The 19878-nt window shown below is 39.4% G+C and overlaps 1 protein-coding gene across 1 annotated transcript in view; it reads left to right on the top strand.

Moving 5' to 3' along the window:
- The window catches only part of MAPK12 (mitogen-activated protein kinase 12), a 41738-nt gene extending 25918 nt beyond the window's left edge, over nucleotides 1-15820 (top strand). Inside the window, exons 5-12 of the mRNA XM_055808827.1 lie at nucleotides 317-346; nucleotides 2015-2062; nucleotides 6780-6894; nucleotides 7563-7634; nucleotides 9780-9859; nucleotides 10656-10734; nucleotides 12268-12441; nucleotides 13221-15820. Of these exons, the coding sequence (XP_055664802.1) occupies nucleotides 317-346; nucleotides 2015-2062; nucleotides 6780-6894; nucleotides 7563-7634; nucleotides 9780-9859; nucleotides 10656-10734; nucleotides 12268-12441; nucleotides 13221-13291 (669 nt within the window). The 3' untranslated portion in view covers nucleotides 13292-15820. The remainder of the gene's footprint in view (nucleotides 1-316; nucleotides 347-2014; nucleotides 2063-6779; nucleotides 6895-7562; nucleotides 7635-9779; nucleotides 9860-10655; nucleotides 10735-12267; nucleotides 12442-13220) is intronic.
- Nucleotides 15821-19878: the final 4058 nt, after the last annotated feature.

Below are 19878 nucleotides of genomic sequence, written 5' to 3'. Positions count from 1 at the left end.
TAAATGTAACTAGCAATGCCAAAAACTAACTGGAAATGGGATTTTATGTATGGCAAGATTTAGAAAAAAAATGTATGATCTGTTGCAGTACTCAAACTGATTTGGTGGTTTCTCATTATTGGGGGAGGGGAAGGACAAAATGTTAATTTAATTATATGCATGTTAAAAACATAGCTAAGATGATCTTCTATGCAATAAATAAACAATATCCAATTTTGTTTACTTTAGCACCATGAAAAAGCACTTTCTCCCCCACCTTAGGCAACTTCTTAAAGTCAGAACCTCATTAATGAAAACGTGCTTTCTCTTTTTACAGTATATTCACTCATCAGGCATAATTCACAGGGTAAGTGGAGACAATATAAAAAGTGTTTATATTTTGATAATGTGAGTAATGTTTATGTATAAGTATGCTCATAAATGCCTGAAATTGTAGCATCTCAGTTTGATGATGCCTTTGGTTTCTTTTTCAACTAGGAACAAAAGGTGGCATGGATACATCAGTGTAAGTTGGGTGCTCAGATTGCACTGAATACAGCTTAAATTTCTTAATTACTTAGATTTCTTAAATTACTATGTGAAGTTGAGTTGTAGGTTCCCAAAAGAGCAAATAGTGTCTAAATTGAGATAGATAAAGGTTGTTTTTTCTGGCTTATTTTTAAAAACAGTGTTTAAGTTGTTTAAACATCATGTTAATGTTCAAAGCTGGAGGAGTGAGAACATAGAAACTGAAATAATAATCTGAAAATTTAGAGCCTTCAAAACCTCATTTTTTTCTGAGAGAAATTAAGACCTGATTCTTTTTGGATCTCTGCTGTATCTAAAGTCTACTTAAAATTGCTTTTGCACTATGAAAGGGGAGTTCTGAATGATGCCTTCATGGTACCAAGCAGCATAATTTCCCCCAAAATTGCATCAGACAGTAGAAATTGGCAATTTGTAGTAAAATATCAGGAGCACCAGAGAAAGTGCACATTGTGTAGTAGCTTTAAGCTGGACATCGAAACTATGCAAACTACCAAAATCATGTAACAAACTGATATTTTTATTTCTACAACTGCTGTGATCATAGTCTAAATTTACAGTTGCTTAGACTTTTTCTAAGCTCCCTCTTGATGGCTCTTGAGCTTTTTTGGTTTCATTACAGTTCTTTGCACCAATTTGTTTCTCTTCAAGGCCCCTCTGATCTTAAAACATCTTTGCATAAAACAGGTGGATGCCTGTGAAAAAGTTCAAAGAGAAGATTAAACCTAATGTGCTAAAGTGTGTCAAACAAAGGTTTGACAAATCTGAAGAAAAATTTATTTCTGATTTTTTCTTTCTCTTTTTAACTGTGAATGTCTAAGAGTCACTGATGTTGCAGAATCTTCTTAGTCATTGCCAGTACTCTTCCCTTTGCTGCTAAACTTAGAAGTGCAACTTTTGAAGATCATTAGAAGTCTCTACAGTAGCTAAGGAGGCTTAAGGGAATATTTTTCTTCATGTTGCAGTCTCCATTCAATTGATTTCATTAGGAAATTGATTTTCCCACAGAAGAGAACATAGGCTTTTATGTAAAATCTTGTTTGATTACTTCAGTACTCCTTCTAAGTCTGCTAGGGTATGGAACCTTTTTAAAGTATGTTTTGATATGCAGTAGGTACAGCCCAGAAATACATGCGTGAATCCTTAACTTTGTGGCGTTAGTATTAAATGCAACAAATTTTTGTCCAAACCCCACCAACGGTAAGATGAGTGAGTTCCTTCGCTGGCAAGTATTTTCCTGACTTCTAGCAGAAGAAAAGATGATTTGTCTGGGTGGAAAACGTACTGGAAAAAACCCCAAATATATGGAAGTTTCTATCTTTTGTTTCTGTTATTTGTTATATTTTCTAATTTAGATTTATTACATCATTTTACCTGTTGCCGTTCTAAGTAGTTGTATGAAAACCATTAAACCTGAAAGAAAGAAAGTGTGCTTCATTGTGCTTGCTGTAAAATAAGTAAATAACATCCGTTTCAAATCTGATTACAGGATCTAAAGCCTGGAAACTTGGCAGTAAATGAAGACTGTGAATTGAAGGTAAGATACGTTTATTTGAAAAAACAGAGGTATTAGAAATACACTACAGTAGGCAACAGGTGCAACAGCTGTAAACATGCTGGCTGGTTTCAGTGATGGGCCAGGCTTTCAGCCCATGGGCTTTGAGGGGTCATGGAGAAACAGGAGAATGGTGGAAAATGAAAGGGAAAAGGATCAGATGGGCAGTGGTAACAAGCTTGAAAAAAGTTAAGAGAGACTGCTCCTTATAAATATTTTCCCGTCACCACACTTCAGTCACCACAAGAATAATTAAATATTTGTGTAAGAAATAAAGCCCTGGATACTGAGAATCTACTCACCTCCTATTTTTATGTCCTTGACTGACATAAACGTGCATTACATAAGAATGGCAGAGGCAGTGATTGATTTCAGAGATCATTCTGGAGCAAAGCACAAGAAATGGCTGTGCCTCAAGCTAGAAATGTTGCCCAGGATGTCCCAGCTGAAAACATCCAGTCAGCACAGAACACTCCAGGAAGCTGGTACCCAGGGTGAACAGGGTGAGATGGGGGTTGATGCCAAGATGTAGAGGAGGATTTCTGGTGAGGACATCAGTGCCACAGGTTATTACATTCATGGCATCATTGGAGTGGTTGCTGACTTGGTCCTTCCAGCTGGGTGCAGGGCAGTACAAGAACTGAAACTGCTTCTGTGGGTCTGGCATTGATGGAGCAGTCCACGCTACAGCTGTGTGCCCATAGCAAAGACATGTGCATGACAGTAAGTCACCCTTTTCCTGTGTGATGTGGATGTTGTAATTAATGCTGGTACACTTACATATATAGTCACGCAACTAAAAATACTTTCCAAGAAAAAAACCATGTCATGGTTACAGTCGGGTAAGAGCTGTAACGTAGAACTGCTATCATGGTATGTTGCAGTTAATCACTTCAGAGAAGCAACAGAAGAACCATGTACTGCTCACCACAAACAAGAACATATTATTTCTTTGAAAGTGATACCTTCTGCACTGTTACAACTATCAGTAGTATCAGTTGCATGTAGATTGCAGTGTTTTTCGTAGCAGGAATATATTAGTTCTGCTTCACATTTTTTCTCAGTTGAAGTAGTAAGAAAACCAAATTCATTAAAGGGGAGACAATTCCTAATTCAGCCTCCTATAGTTCAGCTGTTAGCCGTTTCTACAACTGCACTGCAGGACAGGTGCATTTGATGGCATTTTTTGTATTATCTGGTTGTTACTTATGTGGAGTGGGGTGAGTACTGATGTGTACCATGACTTCCTTTGCCCTACCCACTGGGGCTTCCCTCCAAAGATGGGAGGAGGATGGTGCATACTCCCACCCCTTCCCAGTATGCAGACAGCTTAGCTGGCATGCACCCTTGGAGACCACGGCTGTAACACCCACTGTGGAAAGTTGTCTGTTCTGAAGTGTAGGTATTGCCACTTCCTTGGAAATGTTCTCAGTAGAGTCCATCTGAGTAGTAATTCTTCTCTCCTGCACATTTGGCACCTCAAGCCTCCTTCTAAATCATTGAACTGAAATACTGAATCTGACCAGTTCGGACTGCAGTTTCTTACATGTATTGGAAATCTCCTGAAGACTGTTCCTGTTAGCGGATAACATTTGTACTTCAGAAATAATTGTGCAATGTACCCTGACCTAGCAAAAATGCATCTATGTAGTTGTGCAGAATGACCTTATAAAGAAAGCCATTATTTATTATGAAGTAGAATTATGTAGTACTCAACACTGCTTCTTTTAGGAATATAGTTTATTCTCTTGAATGTGGAGATGGTAGCCCCAGACTGCTTCCCATCCCCAGTTTATTCTTGTGTTTAAATTTTTTTATTAATTTTTAGAATTGTTTTTGTCACCTATCCTCTCTTAGCTCTAGCAATCTGAAAGGCTAGTCAGGGTTTTATAGTTAATTACAAAATCAAGCCTCATCTCCTGTCCTGTGCTTGAATCATGACTGGCCTATACATCCTCAAAAAGCAACAGTAAATTTGAATGGGGGCTTCAGTGTCCTGATACGTAACTACATTTAGATCTAGTGGCCAAGGTTTCCTCCCTAAAAGAGCTGTAAGACTTTCTGGGAGTAGTTCAGATATGTGGTAATTCCAGGTTTGATTAAATATTAAAAAAATCTAACTCTGCAGGCTGGGAGAAGATACAGAAGATGATCAAAGGTGATGAAGCATAAAATGAAAGTTGATGCAACACTGCAAAGAAGTTTTTTAGCATACATATATACAAACTATATACTTGCATGTAGCTGTTGTAATAAAATTTTTCTCTCTTTGGAGACTGACCTGAATGTTGAGGGTCCTGTAATTTCAGAATTTCCCTAAGACAAAAAGCCAATGTCTTCTACTGGCTCATAGGTGGTCAAATGGTGAGTGGGTCCCAGGGTGATAGGGAAAAAAGAGAATCTAGAAAAAACAGTTGTCTGTCTCTTGCCACCGCCACCACCACCTCAAGCTGTGCAATTACATTTTGAGGTGCAGCCCAGGTCTAAGACATTCTTCATGATATGGTCACTGTATCTCCTTACTTAGCACAAATTATTTTTGTGTTACATTGGACATTTTTGAGCTTTTAGATACCGAGTCAAACAATTCTATATCAGAATACAGTTTTTTGAAATGACAAGGAGAAAATACAGCATTAAGCTTTACTTTTCGTTTCTTGACTCTCAGAGCAAAATTACTGTGTCCCTGGTTTTACAATAAGCTGTGATACCATGTGCAGAAGGAAAGAGCAAATTTGCAGTTAGGAGATACTGATTGTCAAAAGGCAACTCCGGTCTATAAAAAAACCCAAACTATAGTATGTTGAGAAGTATGCATAAAAAATACCAAGGTGAGGATTTAACTGGGATCTCTTTTACACTGAAGGAGTTGAACTGACTTCCCCTGTGTGCATGCATTTGGGTGCAGCAGGCAGGATGTGACCCTGCTCTCGGTGTGCTTTCCAAGCCAGTTTATGCAGGCACAGGACAATGCTGCCAGAGATAGTCCAACCCTCTTCCCCCAAGTCTGTGCATTCAGCAGCTTCCCTTGCATCAGCTCCAATGGCGATGAGACTGTAGGCAGCTGGAACAGTTCCTTGAATTGGTGATTAATTAATAAGTAATCAGTTTTATTTTTCACAATGAGCTTTCTGGCTCCCTTATCTGATGTTCTCAATTGCTACTATAGGAATCAGAAAAGTGACAGTAAAGGATGCATGAGGGGAAATCACTGCCCTTCCTCCAGTCTCAATGTTTCAAGTTATTTTTGTTACTGAAGCAAGTGAGGAAAACTAAGTTTGCTGAAGAGAAGGGAGCTTATCCTTGAGGAGCCGAGGGAAATTTGCTCTCTCTATTATAATTCCTACATTATAAAAAGGATTTTCAAACTTGCTCTGAAAATTTCTTTGAAAGTTCCAGCTGAAAAGTTGAAGATGGCAGTATAAGAATAACAGTTTCATGCAAAGACTGTTGTTGAAGCGGTACCATGTTAATACTAAGTACTAACAGGATACACTTGTTCCTGAGCCTAATGAATACGTAAATGGAAAGCAATCCTGAAGTTAATACATAATGCACAAAAATTCTTGCTGTCATTTTCTGCTTTTACAAAAATACAAACCCAATTTATATTTTAGCTGTTTCCAGCTCCAAGTGTCACAAGCCTTAGTATGGAAAATGCCTAAAAAGCTGTGACAGAATAGATGGTACCACATGTGGCTTTTGACCTGTTAAGTAAAACACCTTTTTTTTCCTCCACCCTGTCTCTGGTGTTACTGAGAAAACATAATGTGCGCTGTATACCTAGAATAAATTTGAAAGCTGCATATAAAAGGGTATTTTGCTATTGCAAATATTTTGAGTCCAGTAAATTTTCAGTACCTAAAGGATCGGCTGTAATCAAGTGCATTTTATTCGTAAGAATAAAAATCTCTGCAGCCTATTCCTGTTTTTAAATTGGTAGGTAATCAGCAGTTATAGGGAAAACAAGGAAATTATGTTTGAAGTGTGGCAATAAAGATAGGCCATAACATTTTATACTCTTGATCTATGAATGAAAATATAATTTTCCTTTCTGTGAGTGCCAGGGAAAGGTGACTCTGTCTGGCAATATTTTGAAATGTTTGCCAGGGAGTGATGAAACTATCCTGAAATATTTAAAAATGTTTAATTACAGAGAGTATTACAAAAACATCACTGTTGGTGTAGTAATGTGCAGGTGCTCCTACTAAAAACTTCTGCCCTGTCACTCTATATATACTATAGATAGATAGATACCTCCTTACTCAAGAATATTATTGGAACACACTCTTGATTGTGCCACCTGGGATATGAGAGCAATGAACACTAAGACACGTGCTGTTCTTTTAGCCCTAAGATGATATGATGGTGGTTACATGGCCAGGGAATTTTTTGCATTGAGTGTGTCCAGTATATTTTTAATTAATAATTGAAGAATTTATTAATTTCTTTGCTGGTTTTACAGGTTTTAATGTTGCTATAGGAGTATCTAACTTGGAGAAAAAAATATTTGTAAAGCTCCTTGCTGCTTCTGTCTTGATTTTTAAATTGAGAACAAGGCACTTCAGTGAGAAAAAGATGCAAAAATAAACCAATATCTGCAGATTTCTCCAGTTCTTTTATTTTTCACATTTGTAAAGTCTGTATGAAATAAATAACTAGCTGTCTGACCAGGATGTTTTTTGTGCTTCCACTACAGATTCTGGATTTCGGATTGGCAAGACATACAGACAGTGAGATGACCGGTTATGTGGTTACAAGGTGGTACAGAGCCCCAGAGGTCATACTTAACTGGATGCATTACACACAAACAGGTCAGCATCTCTTCAGAAACGTCTTAATAGAGCTAAAGCATTCACTGAATCAGGCAACCTGTAAGCAAGTATTTGTTTCTGAAGTGAATGAGAAATCAGAGGTGGAAATGACAGTATAATTATGCAAAGCTTCCTTGTAGATAAACTGCAGGTAATCGCTTGCTGGTTGTGAGTTTGGATATTTTTTTTGGTATATTTTCTGAGTAGCAGAAAGTACTAACGTGGTTGGAAAAAAGTGATATAAATGTATATGGATGTGACGGTCTGGTCCATGTTCTTGTGTTCTGCACTGACTGTCATCTTCCTGCAAAGGTGTGCTGATTGTAACTCAGAACAGGCAGGGGAAAATGGCAGAAGGAGGGAATTCAAGTAACACTAGGATAACTACAGAGGTTTTTGGAAGAACTGAAAATTTACTTACAACATGTATCTGCCTGTTACTGAGAAACTGATACTGCTTATTATCAGATTATCTCCAGTTTGCTGATTAGAAGGGCTGGTAGTTTTACCTAAACTGTCATCATACATGTCAAGGCTCTAATTTATTTTGTAACAGGCCATAAATGTAAATTCTACACTTATTTAAAGTATGTTTTAAATTAAACTTTATGTACATTTAAAAGGACAAGTATTCAGCAATTTAATGTGACTGTTGGTCTTTTTTTCAGTTGACATCTGGTCTGTGGGCTGTATAATGGCTGAGATGATAACAGGGAGGCCTCTGTTCAAAGGAAATGATCGTATCCTTCAGTGAATTTATGACAATCATGTAAGAAAATGATGAGAGGTTCTTATGTGACACAGTAGGTCTGTTCAAAAACTGATGAGCATAAATTGAAATGAAAGTAAAATGCTTGCACCTTTCTCATTAATTGGTTATTATCTGTACCACTTTTGCACATCTGCAAATTAAAACTTGTATTACTGATTTTTTTCAATAAAGAAAAAGAGGTGATCTTTGAATCACATCTCAGATCATCAGGTAAAAGATTCTGTGATGATAGAAAAGGCATATTTTAATTTTTTTTAGTAATAGATTTCACAGTTCCAGAACATGTACAGAAGATTCTGTTGTAGTATATGGACTTATGTGCACATGCTAGTCCATTTTATGCTTTTTGATACTTGTACCAAAACATGCTGTGTAAGTAACATCTAGTGAAATGTTTTACATTTACAGAAAACATCTAGGCCTATCATTTCATTGCTGAAGAATTAAGAAAATAGTTCAGATTAAGCCATAAGTCAGCCCCAAGTGATACTTCATTGGCAGTAGTAGTTGTGCTAGTTAATAGAGGATGGTGTTAACAGAAGACAGCAAGATTTTATCTTTTTTTTTTTGTTTTCCAGCTTTGCATGTTTGACAGCTCAGCCTAATCATTTTGCACTGCTTTTCCCCTTGTGGAGTTCCAGTCAATAAATCACTTACCTGCAAGTACTTGTTTACAGAGTCACAGAATCGCAGTTGTTTAATTTTAGTTATATTTGTATTTAAGTACTTACATGTCGGACTAGGACCTCATTGCACAGAATCATATTAGTCTTGTTTTGTGAGGAAAAACATAAAAGGGGAAGATGGCATTCACTAAAAAAATGCCAGGAACTATGAAAAAGTAGAATACATCAAATTACTTCAGCTGTACAGATTTTAAGTACACATTAGTTCTTAACAAGAAAATACTAAAATATCTGCCAAAGAACAGCCGTTGACTAACACGTAGCATTTCTCAACCAATGCTAACCTTGAGCATTCTGGTACATAAATAAGAAAATGAATGAGTCATCATTTTCAAGTTGCACTGTAAACGTAAGAGTGGAAAAACTAGTTAATTGGAGTTCCAGAGTTTTCAGAACTATTGGCTGAAGTTCTACAACCATGTGTTACAAAGGAAATGACCCCAGCATGCTACTTCTTGCTGGCCTTTGAGCATATGAGCCAGTATTATCTATTGTCAGGGAAATGCAGCTGTGGGTTCAGCTGTGGGTAGGTAAATAAGAAAATAACTAATTTAAGGGTTTTTTGGTTTGCTGTTATGAATAGGTTATCCCGCAAACTTGGTATGGGATTTTGTTTATTTCATCAGCATTACCCACCATTGCCTTTTTCTGCAGAGGTTGGTGGAATTCTTGTGTGCCCTAAGCTCTGCTCTAGCTTCTCATCTGCTGCTCTTGCCAGAGAAGCAAACGAGTCATAAGCTGTTCTCTGCAGCATTAGCCTCCTGTAAATATGGTGTTTCTTCTCTGAAACAGCTAACATTGTTCCTGATTAATCTGTGCTGGTTTAGGACACAGGAGGTTAGGGAGTGTTTTGATGTCTCACCCACTCTTAGCATCTCAGCATCTGGAATCAAGCTAAGCATGCGGGAAATGAGGAGGAGAAGGATTAATTTTATTCCTCTTGAAGTTTCTCAGTGTGGAGAAGAACTAACACAGACTGGTTTCCTCTGATTTTTGTTCTGTTTATCATACCACCTGATGTTCCCTGTGACTTCTGCCTCTATGTCACCTAAGTATTGGATAGACCAGGGCAATGCATGCAATACGTGTGTTGATTGTTCAGATACTTCAATACTTTTGGACTGATTTTGACCAAAAATATGGAGGAGGCCTGATGATATATATTAAAGGAGTTTGCAGATGATTCGATTATGTGTTCACAAGTTATAGGATATCAGAAATAGGATCTTTTATTTCAGGTGCTTTCAGTATCTTTGCCTTTTGCAAGAAAAATGGAGAACTTTAATCTCACCTTTTATAAATCTTCCGTTCAGTCATTGCACTGTGATTTTTGCTTTTTTTCTCCCATAGCAAAGAAACTCATGGGTTTTGCAGGGTGCTTAGTTTTCTTGTGGTGACAGACTTTGTTCCTTATTTCTGGTATTCAGATCTGGACCAACTCACAGAAATAATGAAAATAACGGGTACACCTACTCAAGATTTTGTTCAAAAACTGCACAGTCAAGATGTGAGTATTCTGCTTTGTCAATTGGTTTTACATGTCTTAATTTTACTTAAGCCATGCTCAGTTCTTAGACTGGTTGAGGTAATATGGGTTGACTACTGAAATGGCCCCTGGTGGTACATCTCTGCCTTGAAGTGCTTTACACACCCAGAATCCTACTGGAGATTGGGGGGGGGGGGGGGGGGGGGGGGGGCAGAAAAGGATCAGAACACTTGAAAAATCCATATGTTTAAATACTTCAAAGTTTCCAGTATGTACCATACAAACAGTTGATCTGGTGCATTACTGCTTTTATTGGAAATGTACTGAAAACATGAACGTGTTTAGAAATGCAGCTGTTTGCAGATGTCTCTTGACTTTCTTCCTATTCTTACGTGGATGTCCTTCTAGAATCCTTAAGCCCCTACTATAAAGAACCTAAAATTATTCATTACACTAACTATATAATTTAAATATTAATGAATTACTGTATAAGGTTCATTTCTAGAGATTCCTGTAAACTCATCATGACATTCTTTCGAATGATGCATACATATTTATTCTAATTAATATATTAAATATGGAGCACTAATAATTAAAGCTTTACATTGTTATTTCTCAACCACAATTTTAAGGCTTGGTTTAAAAAAAAAGTTTCTTTCAACAAGAAGGTGAAATATAATCAGGGTTTATGACCCCCCCAAAAATTAATTTGTACAATGTGCTATCAGAGCATTGTTGAATTGCCTATTCAGCATATTGTTAATGTCACAGTACAAAGGTGGCAAAGATCTAATTTAATATCCATGTTTCTTTTAAGGCAAAAAACTATATCAAAAGCCTTCCAAAAGTCCAGAAAAAAGATTTTGCATCCATCTTGAAGTATGCGAATCCTTTGGGTAAGACAGTTTCTGTGGATGTGTACAATTTGTCTTGTTCTTGTGTTTGCATTGGAAGCAGCAGCAGTATCGGTCGTGTGATAGGTTATGTGATAGTTCTTGTGCTTTTCTATCTCTTGCTTTCCATAATTTGTAATTTTGATTTTAGTGGCTGAACTTTGCCAAGTTTAGACACTGCCAGAAATCAGATGTTTCTTAGAAGCATCAAAAAAAGTATTTTGCGTTTTAGGCTTTGATCCAGCATCTGCTTAATGGTTTTACTGGAGCAGCTTTCTCAAGAGCCCTGGGAGATTAAATATATGTAATATTTTTTTTTCTCTGTATTCTATCTGAAATATAATTCTGAAAGCTCAGTCTGATCTACAGTTGAAATGCAAGCAAATAGAAAGCGGACATTTTAGTCATGGACTTAATACATCCTGAGAAACATCTGTGCATTCCTGAGAAGCACTGGCTTGGATTTGACAGATATAAACAGCCAAAAGAGCATACCAAGTGTGCATAACTGTGACATGACCCAAAGCAGCCAGAGCTCTGAGATGGCTTTGCCCAAACCTTATCCGTTCCCCAATGACCTGAACACTCACAAAGCCAGTTTTATTAGAATATAAATAAGGATAATTGAAGTTTCTCAGTTTAAGAAGTTAAAATTGTATGTTCAGATACGGAAGAAATAAGCATGATTAATAAGCACCCTGACTGCATGGTTAGCTCATTGACCTTCTCGGTTACAGCAAACTACAGATTTCCATTTAGTTTTTAGGACATTTCTTCCTGTCACCTCTGTGGCCATCTGGCTACTCCTTACATAGAGAACAACTGCTCATGGTCTGGGAGAGAAGGCTGGAGAGAACCCATGACATGGCAAGCAGGGGTTGCAGTATCCTGTCCACACTGTTGCCCCTTCTTTTCAGCTGCTCCACCCAATCCAGGAACGTTCTTTCTTCATATCTGTTTACACTAGCCCATTTTGACAGTCTAACAGTGGACCTGATCCAAAATCCACTGGAGAGGAACATACAAGATTTTCATGGATTGTTTTGGCTAAGGTCGAAAACACACAGCAGATAAAGTCAGTGCTGGGATTCTGTGCGTGAACAACTAACGTCTCTTAGTGAGCTTCAAAGTGTACTTGGGCTTGGATTTGATCACATACAGAGCAATTCTGATTAGCTCTATGCCCACCTGTTCACTCTGCTGCTGTCAGGTTATGATGCACCTTAGAACCACAACACGGTGGCAATGATGAAAGACACCTGGGAAAGCCCCAAGCTCAGTGGTCCTGGAGCCAGAAGCTGAGAAGTCGTTAGCTGAGGTGATGTGGCTGTAATTGCATCCAGAAGCAAGGGAGCATATCTGCTTGCTCACAGCCCTGTTTTGTCACACACATGGGCCCCACTGGCTATAGAATGAACACCCAACGATTCTGCTTTTTAACTGTGTATTTATTTGAAATATCTCCAGGGCAACATTACTGTGTACAAGCTGGAATCAATGGCTTGATTTGAATACACTGTGTTTTCTGTGCAATAGCTGTAAACCTTTTGGAGAAGATGCTGGTGCTGGATGCAGAGAAGCGAGTCACAGCAGCTGAGGCTTTGATGCATCCGTACTTTGAACCAATTCATGATCCTGAGGAAGAAATTGAAGCTGAGAAATATGATGACACGTTTGATAATATGGATCTTCCACTAGATGAATGGAAGCGTGAGTTCAGTTTTGTGATCTTTTAAAAAATAACTAGATACAAAGGTCATCCAGAAATAGGAATGTTCTCCTTCACAAATTACTTTCCCTGCTTTTGATTGAACAGAGTAAATAGACAGCATTAAGGTAGAGAAATGCTACTGATAAGCCAATGTTCCTCCTATTAAGTCCTCCTGGAATGATGCCTAAAGGTTTCTTCTTTGTGTTGTAATGGAGGTCCTTCTTCAAGTGTCTGTCCTCCCATCTTCTGCAATGTAGGAAAGAAACCGTTTTTGTAACATGTTTCTTCCACTGGATAGAACAGGCAAATGGATTCCTCAACTGTTGGCTGTGCAACATTTGCTAGCCTTAATTTTAGGTAAGATTCTCTCAGGGAGAGAAAATGTACCTATCTCAGCAGAGATTTAAATCTGAATCTATTTTTCATCTAACATCAGAGGTTTGTATTTTGGCTTATAAGTGAGGATGTGACTTTTAAAGCTGATCTGCTCAGTAACTCTTTCTGAGGACATTGTCCACTGTACTGTAAAGTTAATGCTCGCATCCCTTTGAAAGCACCCATACAGTATTTCAGTATTGGGCTGCTTCTTCAGATCTGACATGGTGAAAAAATGATCCTTAATTCCCTTACTTTTTGTACTCTTTCTCTCTTTTACCTGAAGAGGTCTCTCCCTGACTAGATCAGAGCCTAACCGTGCTGGGGGTTGCACCTTGCTGTGTCTGTCCGGTTCCTTTTCTGATTAGACCAGCAGTGCTGTGTTTATTCTGTTGTTTTCCAGGCATTACATATAAAGAGATACTGAACTTCAAACCACCACAGGCATTGGAGTCAAAGGAGACAGCAGTGTAATTGTATGACTCGGCCTTTTTAGAACTCGGAAGAAAGCAGGAAAGTTGTAAATGTTTGTGACATTTCAGGTGTATACAACTTTTATAAATAAACTGGATGTAATTGTTTCATCTGCACTGTAAGAAAGAGCAGTGTCTTTTACTCTGCATGTGGAAGTTGGTGCCTTTGGGAGTAGCATTCCAAAACTATCCAGAAACTTACTCCTGCCTACAAATTCTTCCTTCTGCATGAAAGGATTCAGACTGTGCTAACGTGGTGACATCCTCAAAAGAGGCAGCAGGACCAATTCTTCAACTCGGAGATCACAAGAGTGTGATGTACCACCCCAAGCAAGCTGAGACACACAGGGTATGTCAGAAATGTACCGTGACTCTCCAAGGCCACTGAACTGTCTTGAATGCAAGAAGTATTCATGCAACTTCCTCTGGAATATTACACCTTGGTAAGATGCCTGGGGAGGCTAATCAGCTTCTGCTACCACTGCTAGTAGAATGGGTAGTGGAGACACAGCCTGAACGAATGCCTATGTGTCCCCTGTCCTACCTGAGTGGAGGAGAACCTGAGCTCCAGCCAGTTCTGACACATCTGGACAAGAGGCAAGAAGTAGAGAAGTGTTGATGTCCTAGATTTTTTTTTCAAAGTAACCAGCATAGCAGGACAAGATTTCACAAACGCACTAGGTGAACAGTCACTGGATAAACAATCACTGTCAAGGGGTACAATATTTTACTCTGAATACGGTGCAGTCTCTTTGCATAATAGACTAGAGATCAAGGATTTCAAGGGAGAAATTCTTAAGACTTTCTAAAATTTTGTAAGCTCTCTAGCATCTTAGTATTGAAATGATCACTGAGAAAGTACTTCTTCGCAAAGGATGTACTGGTTATAGAATCAGCAGGGCTGATTTTAGAAATAAAGCTGCACGTAGGTCACATGATAGAAAACAAAATGAGGATAAAAAGGCTATGCTGCAGCTGCTCATTGGGAATACCTGCAGCAAGCTGTTTTGTTCATGGTGTACAGAGGCGTTGCCAGGTGCAGAACAGCAACCATTCCTTTTTTTAGTCTTTTGAACTCATCTCACTTCAAAAAGCCCTCAGACTTTCTGTTCAGAGGTGCCTTACCAGGAGCCAGCTTTCTGATGGGATAGATTGGTTAGACGCTTCACAAGTTCCTCTTACTGGCCCTCTTACTGTGTTTTCATAGGTGCTTAGTTCATAATAATCTCTCAGAGGTAGGAGAAAGGCAAACCTTTGGTGAAGAGTTTCTTTGTGAGATTGCTTGTCCTTGTTAAAGATAATGTCTTCACATTTGATGTTCAGATGTGGATTATTCCCAGTGCAATATGCTGTTGTGTGTTGCTACTAGGTGAAACAGTTGTGAAGGAAGGCATTTGATCTCAGCAGCTAATAACTTAAAAAATAGTAAGAAATTAGTTAGAGTTTTTTGCTTTACTAATTTAAACCAAAAGTTTTAATCAAGGCACAGTTGTCTATTTCTTTCAATGATTTTTTAAATTAAACACCTGTAAATATTAACATTTGTTTAAAAATTGTGATAAGCATTGATTAGCTTGAGACGGACACCTAGAGGGACTAAATGGTGATAGAAACCTTGAGTTATTGATGTATTTGACAAGTCATCAAAAACTATAGTTTCAGGAATGCACAAAAAGAGCAGAGAATGTAATTTGAAACAAAAGCTTTTTCCACACTACAGGTCACTGAGGAAGGCACGCTTAAGAGTCATACCCCATTTTGCACTATTGACTTTCTGCTTGGACTAAACTTTTACATTAAATAGGAACTTTAATTTTTACAGAATAGGCATTTTCTTATAGGATCATGTTCTGTGATAGTCTTAAAAGTCATGGGAGAAAAGCGTCTATTGGAATTAGTGGGCTCAATAGAGCCAGTCAATGGGAAACAGAAAGTGTCAAAAACCTTGTAAATGCTCCCACTGTAATTTAAATGGAATTTCAACATCCTAAATTTAAGCAAGGATCTAAAGTCTTGAGACAATGTGGATGGCTCAAATGTTAGTCAGACTTTGAGGGAGCTTTTTTTTTTCCATTGAAATACTGGAGGAATACAGAACTCTTAAAATACTCTGAAGAGAACACCTTGATGCATGTGGCAGCAAAGGCTGAAGTACTGCTGTGCTACCTAGCCAGCAAACAGTCTGTAAGGTAAAATAGCAAACGTGGAAAGTTTGTCACATCTTGGCAAGATGTTCCTGCAAAGAGATTGAAATCTACAGAAATGGTTCCAAACAGCAATAGAGATTATTAGTATAAGTAGCTCATTAAAAGAAATGCAATGTGAAAGCAGAAATATTTTGCATGGTAGGCAGCTGCTGCTTCAAAGGGAGAGACAATGTTTCATAAGTTTTTATTTGCTATTTCTACTGGTGCTAAGCAACTCAGGAATAAGAACCCAATTTCTGTTTGCCTTAAAAGAAATGTAAATATGTTCTGCATGTACTTGAAATGTGTGGTGACAAATAAAGGTTGCGACTTTGTTTTTTACACAAAAATTGTCTTATTTTCCCCAAATGTGTTCCCAAGTGTATAATCAACTCCTGAAAAATATTTTTTTCAGTGTAAGGGAACTGTATGAAACCTAATATTGTAGGTACATTTAATGTAATATGAGCTGCTGATGTAGTTTATTCTGGAAGTCAGTCAGACCAGAGATGCTACCCTTTCTCCCATTTTCCAAACTTCAAATCAGCCACAGAGCTGATCTGATTGTACTACTGCCACTTAATTATTTCTTACAGCATCTTGGATTTTACCAGACATGGTTTCAGTCCTTAAATGTGGTTGCATTCCTCAGCCTGACTGTAAAAGCGCAAGTCAGATTGACTGTCATCAAGCATATACATCTTTGAGTTAACAGAGTTCTAGTAGGATATATGGGACCTTTGCCCTGAAAACCCACATGCCTTCTGACTGTTTTAGAGCAAGATTGTCCCTTTAAGTATTAACCTTCATTGCATGGAACACACATCACTCATGCTGAATTTTAATAATGTGGTGTTGTGGGCCAGATGTGGCTCACAATTTCACTTCTTGATTATTTTCTGGGTTTTTTACAGGATAACACTGACATGAGTGCTAATATGTGCCCTGCAGACTGTGTTCAGAAGGTCGACTTTGTTCTTGATTCGGAACTGCCAGGCATATGAGCTGGGTGGGATTGTTTGAGCTTCCTACTTTCTGACCTGCTGTTCAAGTACAAACATCAGATGCTTCTGGTCTGCTTCAGATAAGGTTGTCAGAGAATGAAGCATGCTAGTAGGTGCTGTCATTCACTGGATCTTGGTATGAAATGCTGTAGAGCTTTAGATGGTCCGGGCAGGTATCAGGTACAGAATTAGAGGCTCATAACACCTGCTGTCTCTGCTAATTAATTCTCCATCTCCTGAATACACTGTAGGGCGACTGGTTGTACCAGAAGCAATTCCATGAACTACAGTACTTAAACACCTCTCCCAAGTATTTTTAAGAATTCAAAAGCATGAGCTGGAGAAAGATCAAGGGAGGAAGACTTCCACCATACAGACAATCTTGAATCTTCATGGACTACCAGTTAATAAGCAGCTGTTGTGCACAGATGACTTGCAGCCCTCTGGGAGAGTAACATAATGATGTAGAAACCCCATTGCCACCTAGCAACCACATGCTGCTCTCAGGCATGTGAATGATGAATGGTTTTTAGCTACCAGGAACAGCATCCCTCTGCAAGGAGGTAAGTGGGGACAAGGAAAGTAATTGAAGGATTCATTATTTTTATCTGCTGCTATCCTGCTCTGCAAACAGAGCTCCTTTATGCTTAGCTTTGTTTCATTTCCATGCTGGAGTTTTCTAGTTGACTCCAAGGTCTGCCTCATCAATAAGTGACGAGGTGCATTTCCCAGCTAAGTTTGAGTAATCCAGACGTGCAACTCTTACCCCTTTTATTGAAGTATTTTGAATGTGCTGTTATCTTTAAGAGGCAAAATGAGGCAACTGGTGAAGCAACCAAATGAAATCTAGTGAAAGAAATTGCTTGGGTCCCATTTGAGAATGTTTGCAGTTTTGCCTTGCCGTGTCCTGGGGGCTCATCCTCACAGGGGAGCAGGACATGTCTCTTGCTGTGTTTCCGTGGTGCCTGCAGCCAAAGGCTGTCATCCGAGTGACACTCGTGGTGCCAGCACAACCAAAGACTGCCCCCTAATCCAATTCAGTCTGATATTAATAGGAAATTCATCATTATTATTATTATTATTACTGCAGTAATATTATCGCAGGTTGTAACAGTAAAATTATATTGCTCAGAAAAACACAGGCGTTGAATCTACTGGGGGTCTAGGCCAAGGTGGCTTTTTTTCAGGCAATTTAAAAGCCCCATTTGTACGTGACAGAGTTCCTGCTGCCAAGTAGTACGACTTTGGCATGCGTCCAGCCATTTTGCTGTTCCTAGAAAACTCCTGACATTTTTGGGTTTGAGTCAATTTTGAATTTACTTCTCATAGAAATGATAGTGTGCTACTGTAAGGAGAGAAAATATGGCTGAGAAGTGTAATCAGAAAAACACTAGATAAAGTTTTCTAAAGCAAACCCCTCTCAAGGTCTAGGATACATTATAAATTAAAGGTCAGTTATAAGGAAACAAAATTGCTGCTTGGGAAGAATCCTGAGCCATGACTGGAGTAACCAAGTATATTTGGTTGGAGTGTGAACTCTTCAAAGAGTCCCAAGAATACTTTTTATATAATGCACAAAATTAGCATAGTATAAACTTTGAATAACGAGGAAGCATGACTGGTGCACATGAAGGATCTGCTGGCCCTGAAGCAGGGCACCTTTTTAAGAACAGCTTTGCATATTGATGAGGGAAGCACAACACTGCAAGGCGCTTCCCAGAAAGCATCCTTCAGAAGCGTAGGTTCATCTAGCTGGAACGAGATGATCAAATCAGGCAAATGTTTGATTCCATTTAAATGATTACATTTAATGTAAGGCATCTCCACTTGTTTGCTAGGGTTCTTAATTCTGGATTTCCAGACTAAAATGTAGCCGCAGGGAGATTCATCTCAGGGGTTCTTCATAGTTCCAGCAGTCTCAATCTGTCCACATCATTACTACCATCAACACAGTTTACCTCAGTGATGGTGAGTTCCTTGTCTATGTGTTTTATCACACAGATTTATATTATTTTTCTTCATGTGGTATCTCTTTCATTGAAGGCAATGACTAAGTCTTCTCCAGGAAAGTGTTAGGAAGTTTTTACCGGAGGAATTTATAGCTCCTGCCCCCTAGCTCTTGCGAAAGGTGGCGACTATGTGATGACTTAAGACAAGGCAGAATGCAGGACATGAAAGCACTCTCTCAGGGTTGGGCTATCCAAAACGATTGCCTGTAGAACATAGAGATTCCTCTCCCCATGTCCGCTGAAGCTGCCTTTGACTCTGCCTTGTGTTTTGGCTGGCTGGAGACCTCAGCACCTGCTGCAGCAGGGAGGTCCCTGGGCTTGCACGTGCAAGCTGGTGGGCTGTGTGTTGGACACGTGGGCTCTGCACTAACAAACTCACCAGGGCTGGGAGTGTTTTCTAGGTGCTGACCTTTAGCTGCATGCTCTGTTAAATTGCTAACACAGTTTCGGCCTGGGGCAGCTGCGGTCTTGCTGTGACTCCCCCAGCACAGCTGAGGAGTCGGTGGTGGCCAGGTGGTGCTCCTAACAGGCAGTGGAATGCCGTCAGCCAGCTTTGGAAGGTAAGAGGATTTCAGAGCATGGAGTTGGGCAGTGTCTTGCCAGTTGGACTTCTTAGATCCAGCAAACTATTCCAGACGTGGTTAATTTACTAGCACAGACATGATCACAGAGCAAGGGTGCCTGGAAAATTGTGCTTACCCCAAAATAATGGGTGCCTATGGCTGTAATCTCTTTGTGCTGTTGTCCTCTAGCCATAAAATAATAAAAATGCAGCCTGGGCAAAGTAGTTGTTTAGGAAAGAGTGATGGTGAGCTCTGTTGTAAGGTTGTGAGGACATCCCTGGGGGCTTCTAGAGGTTTGGCTGCCAGGGCCGGGGGCCAGCTCAAAGCCAGTGCAGCCGAGGGCAGCCCCTTCCCCACGGTGACCCTGGGGACAGGCTCCCAGACGCTGCGAAGCCAAACCCTGGCCAGGGGAGCTGCTTCCAGCTGAGGCTCTGGCCTTGGCCCTGCCTGAGCTGCAGCTCCCCACCACCCTGCGGCCATGTGCCTGGCCATGGGTCCCAGCGAGCCACTACCACCCACAGGCTGATGTCCCAGCCTGGCCTGTCCCCATCCCCAGGGAGGTGCTCCAACCTGGGGCTGCCCTCGCCTTCTGCCCTGACTAGATATGGTGGTTTGCATTCAGTTCGGTCCAGTTGAAGAGATTTATTGGCTGTGCTCCAAAACGAAATGAAAATAATACATATTTTCCCTGCCATTTGGCAAATCTACTGTAAGTCACTGAGAGTGTCTCATTTGTTGTTAACACAATTTGGACCAAGTAAGTGTCATGACATCATTTGCCCTAATAAAGTTTTTCATACCTGACACATTTATGCAAAAGTTAATG

This window comes from Falco peregrinus, chromosome 6 (assembly GCF_023634155.1).
Source record: "Falco peregrinus isolate bFalPer1 chromosome 6, bFalPer1.pri, whole genome shotgun sequence".
In the NCBI taxonomy this organism is placed as follows: domain Eukaryota; kingdom Metazoa; phylum Chordata; class Aves; order Falconiformes; family Falconidae; genus Falco; species Falco peregrinus.
Note: the sequence above shows the minus strand (reverse complement) of the source record. Positions and strands in the feature narration are given on the sequence as shown.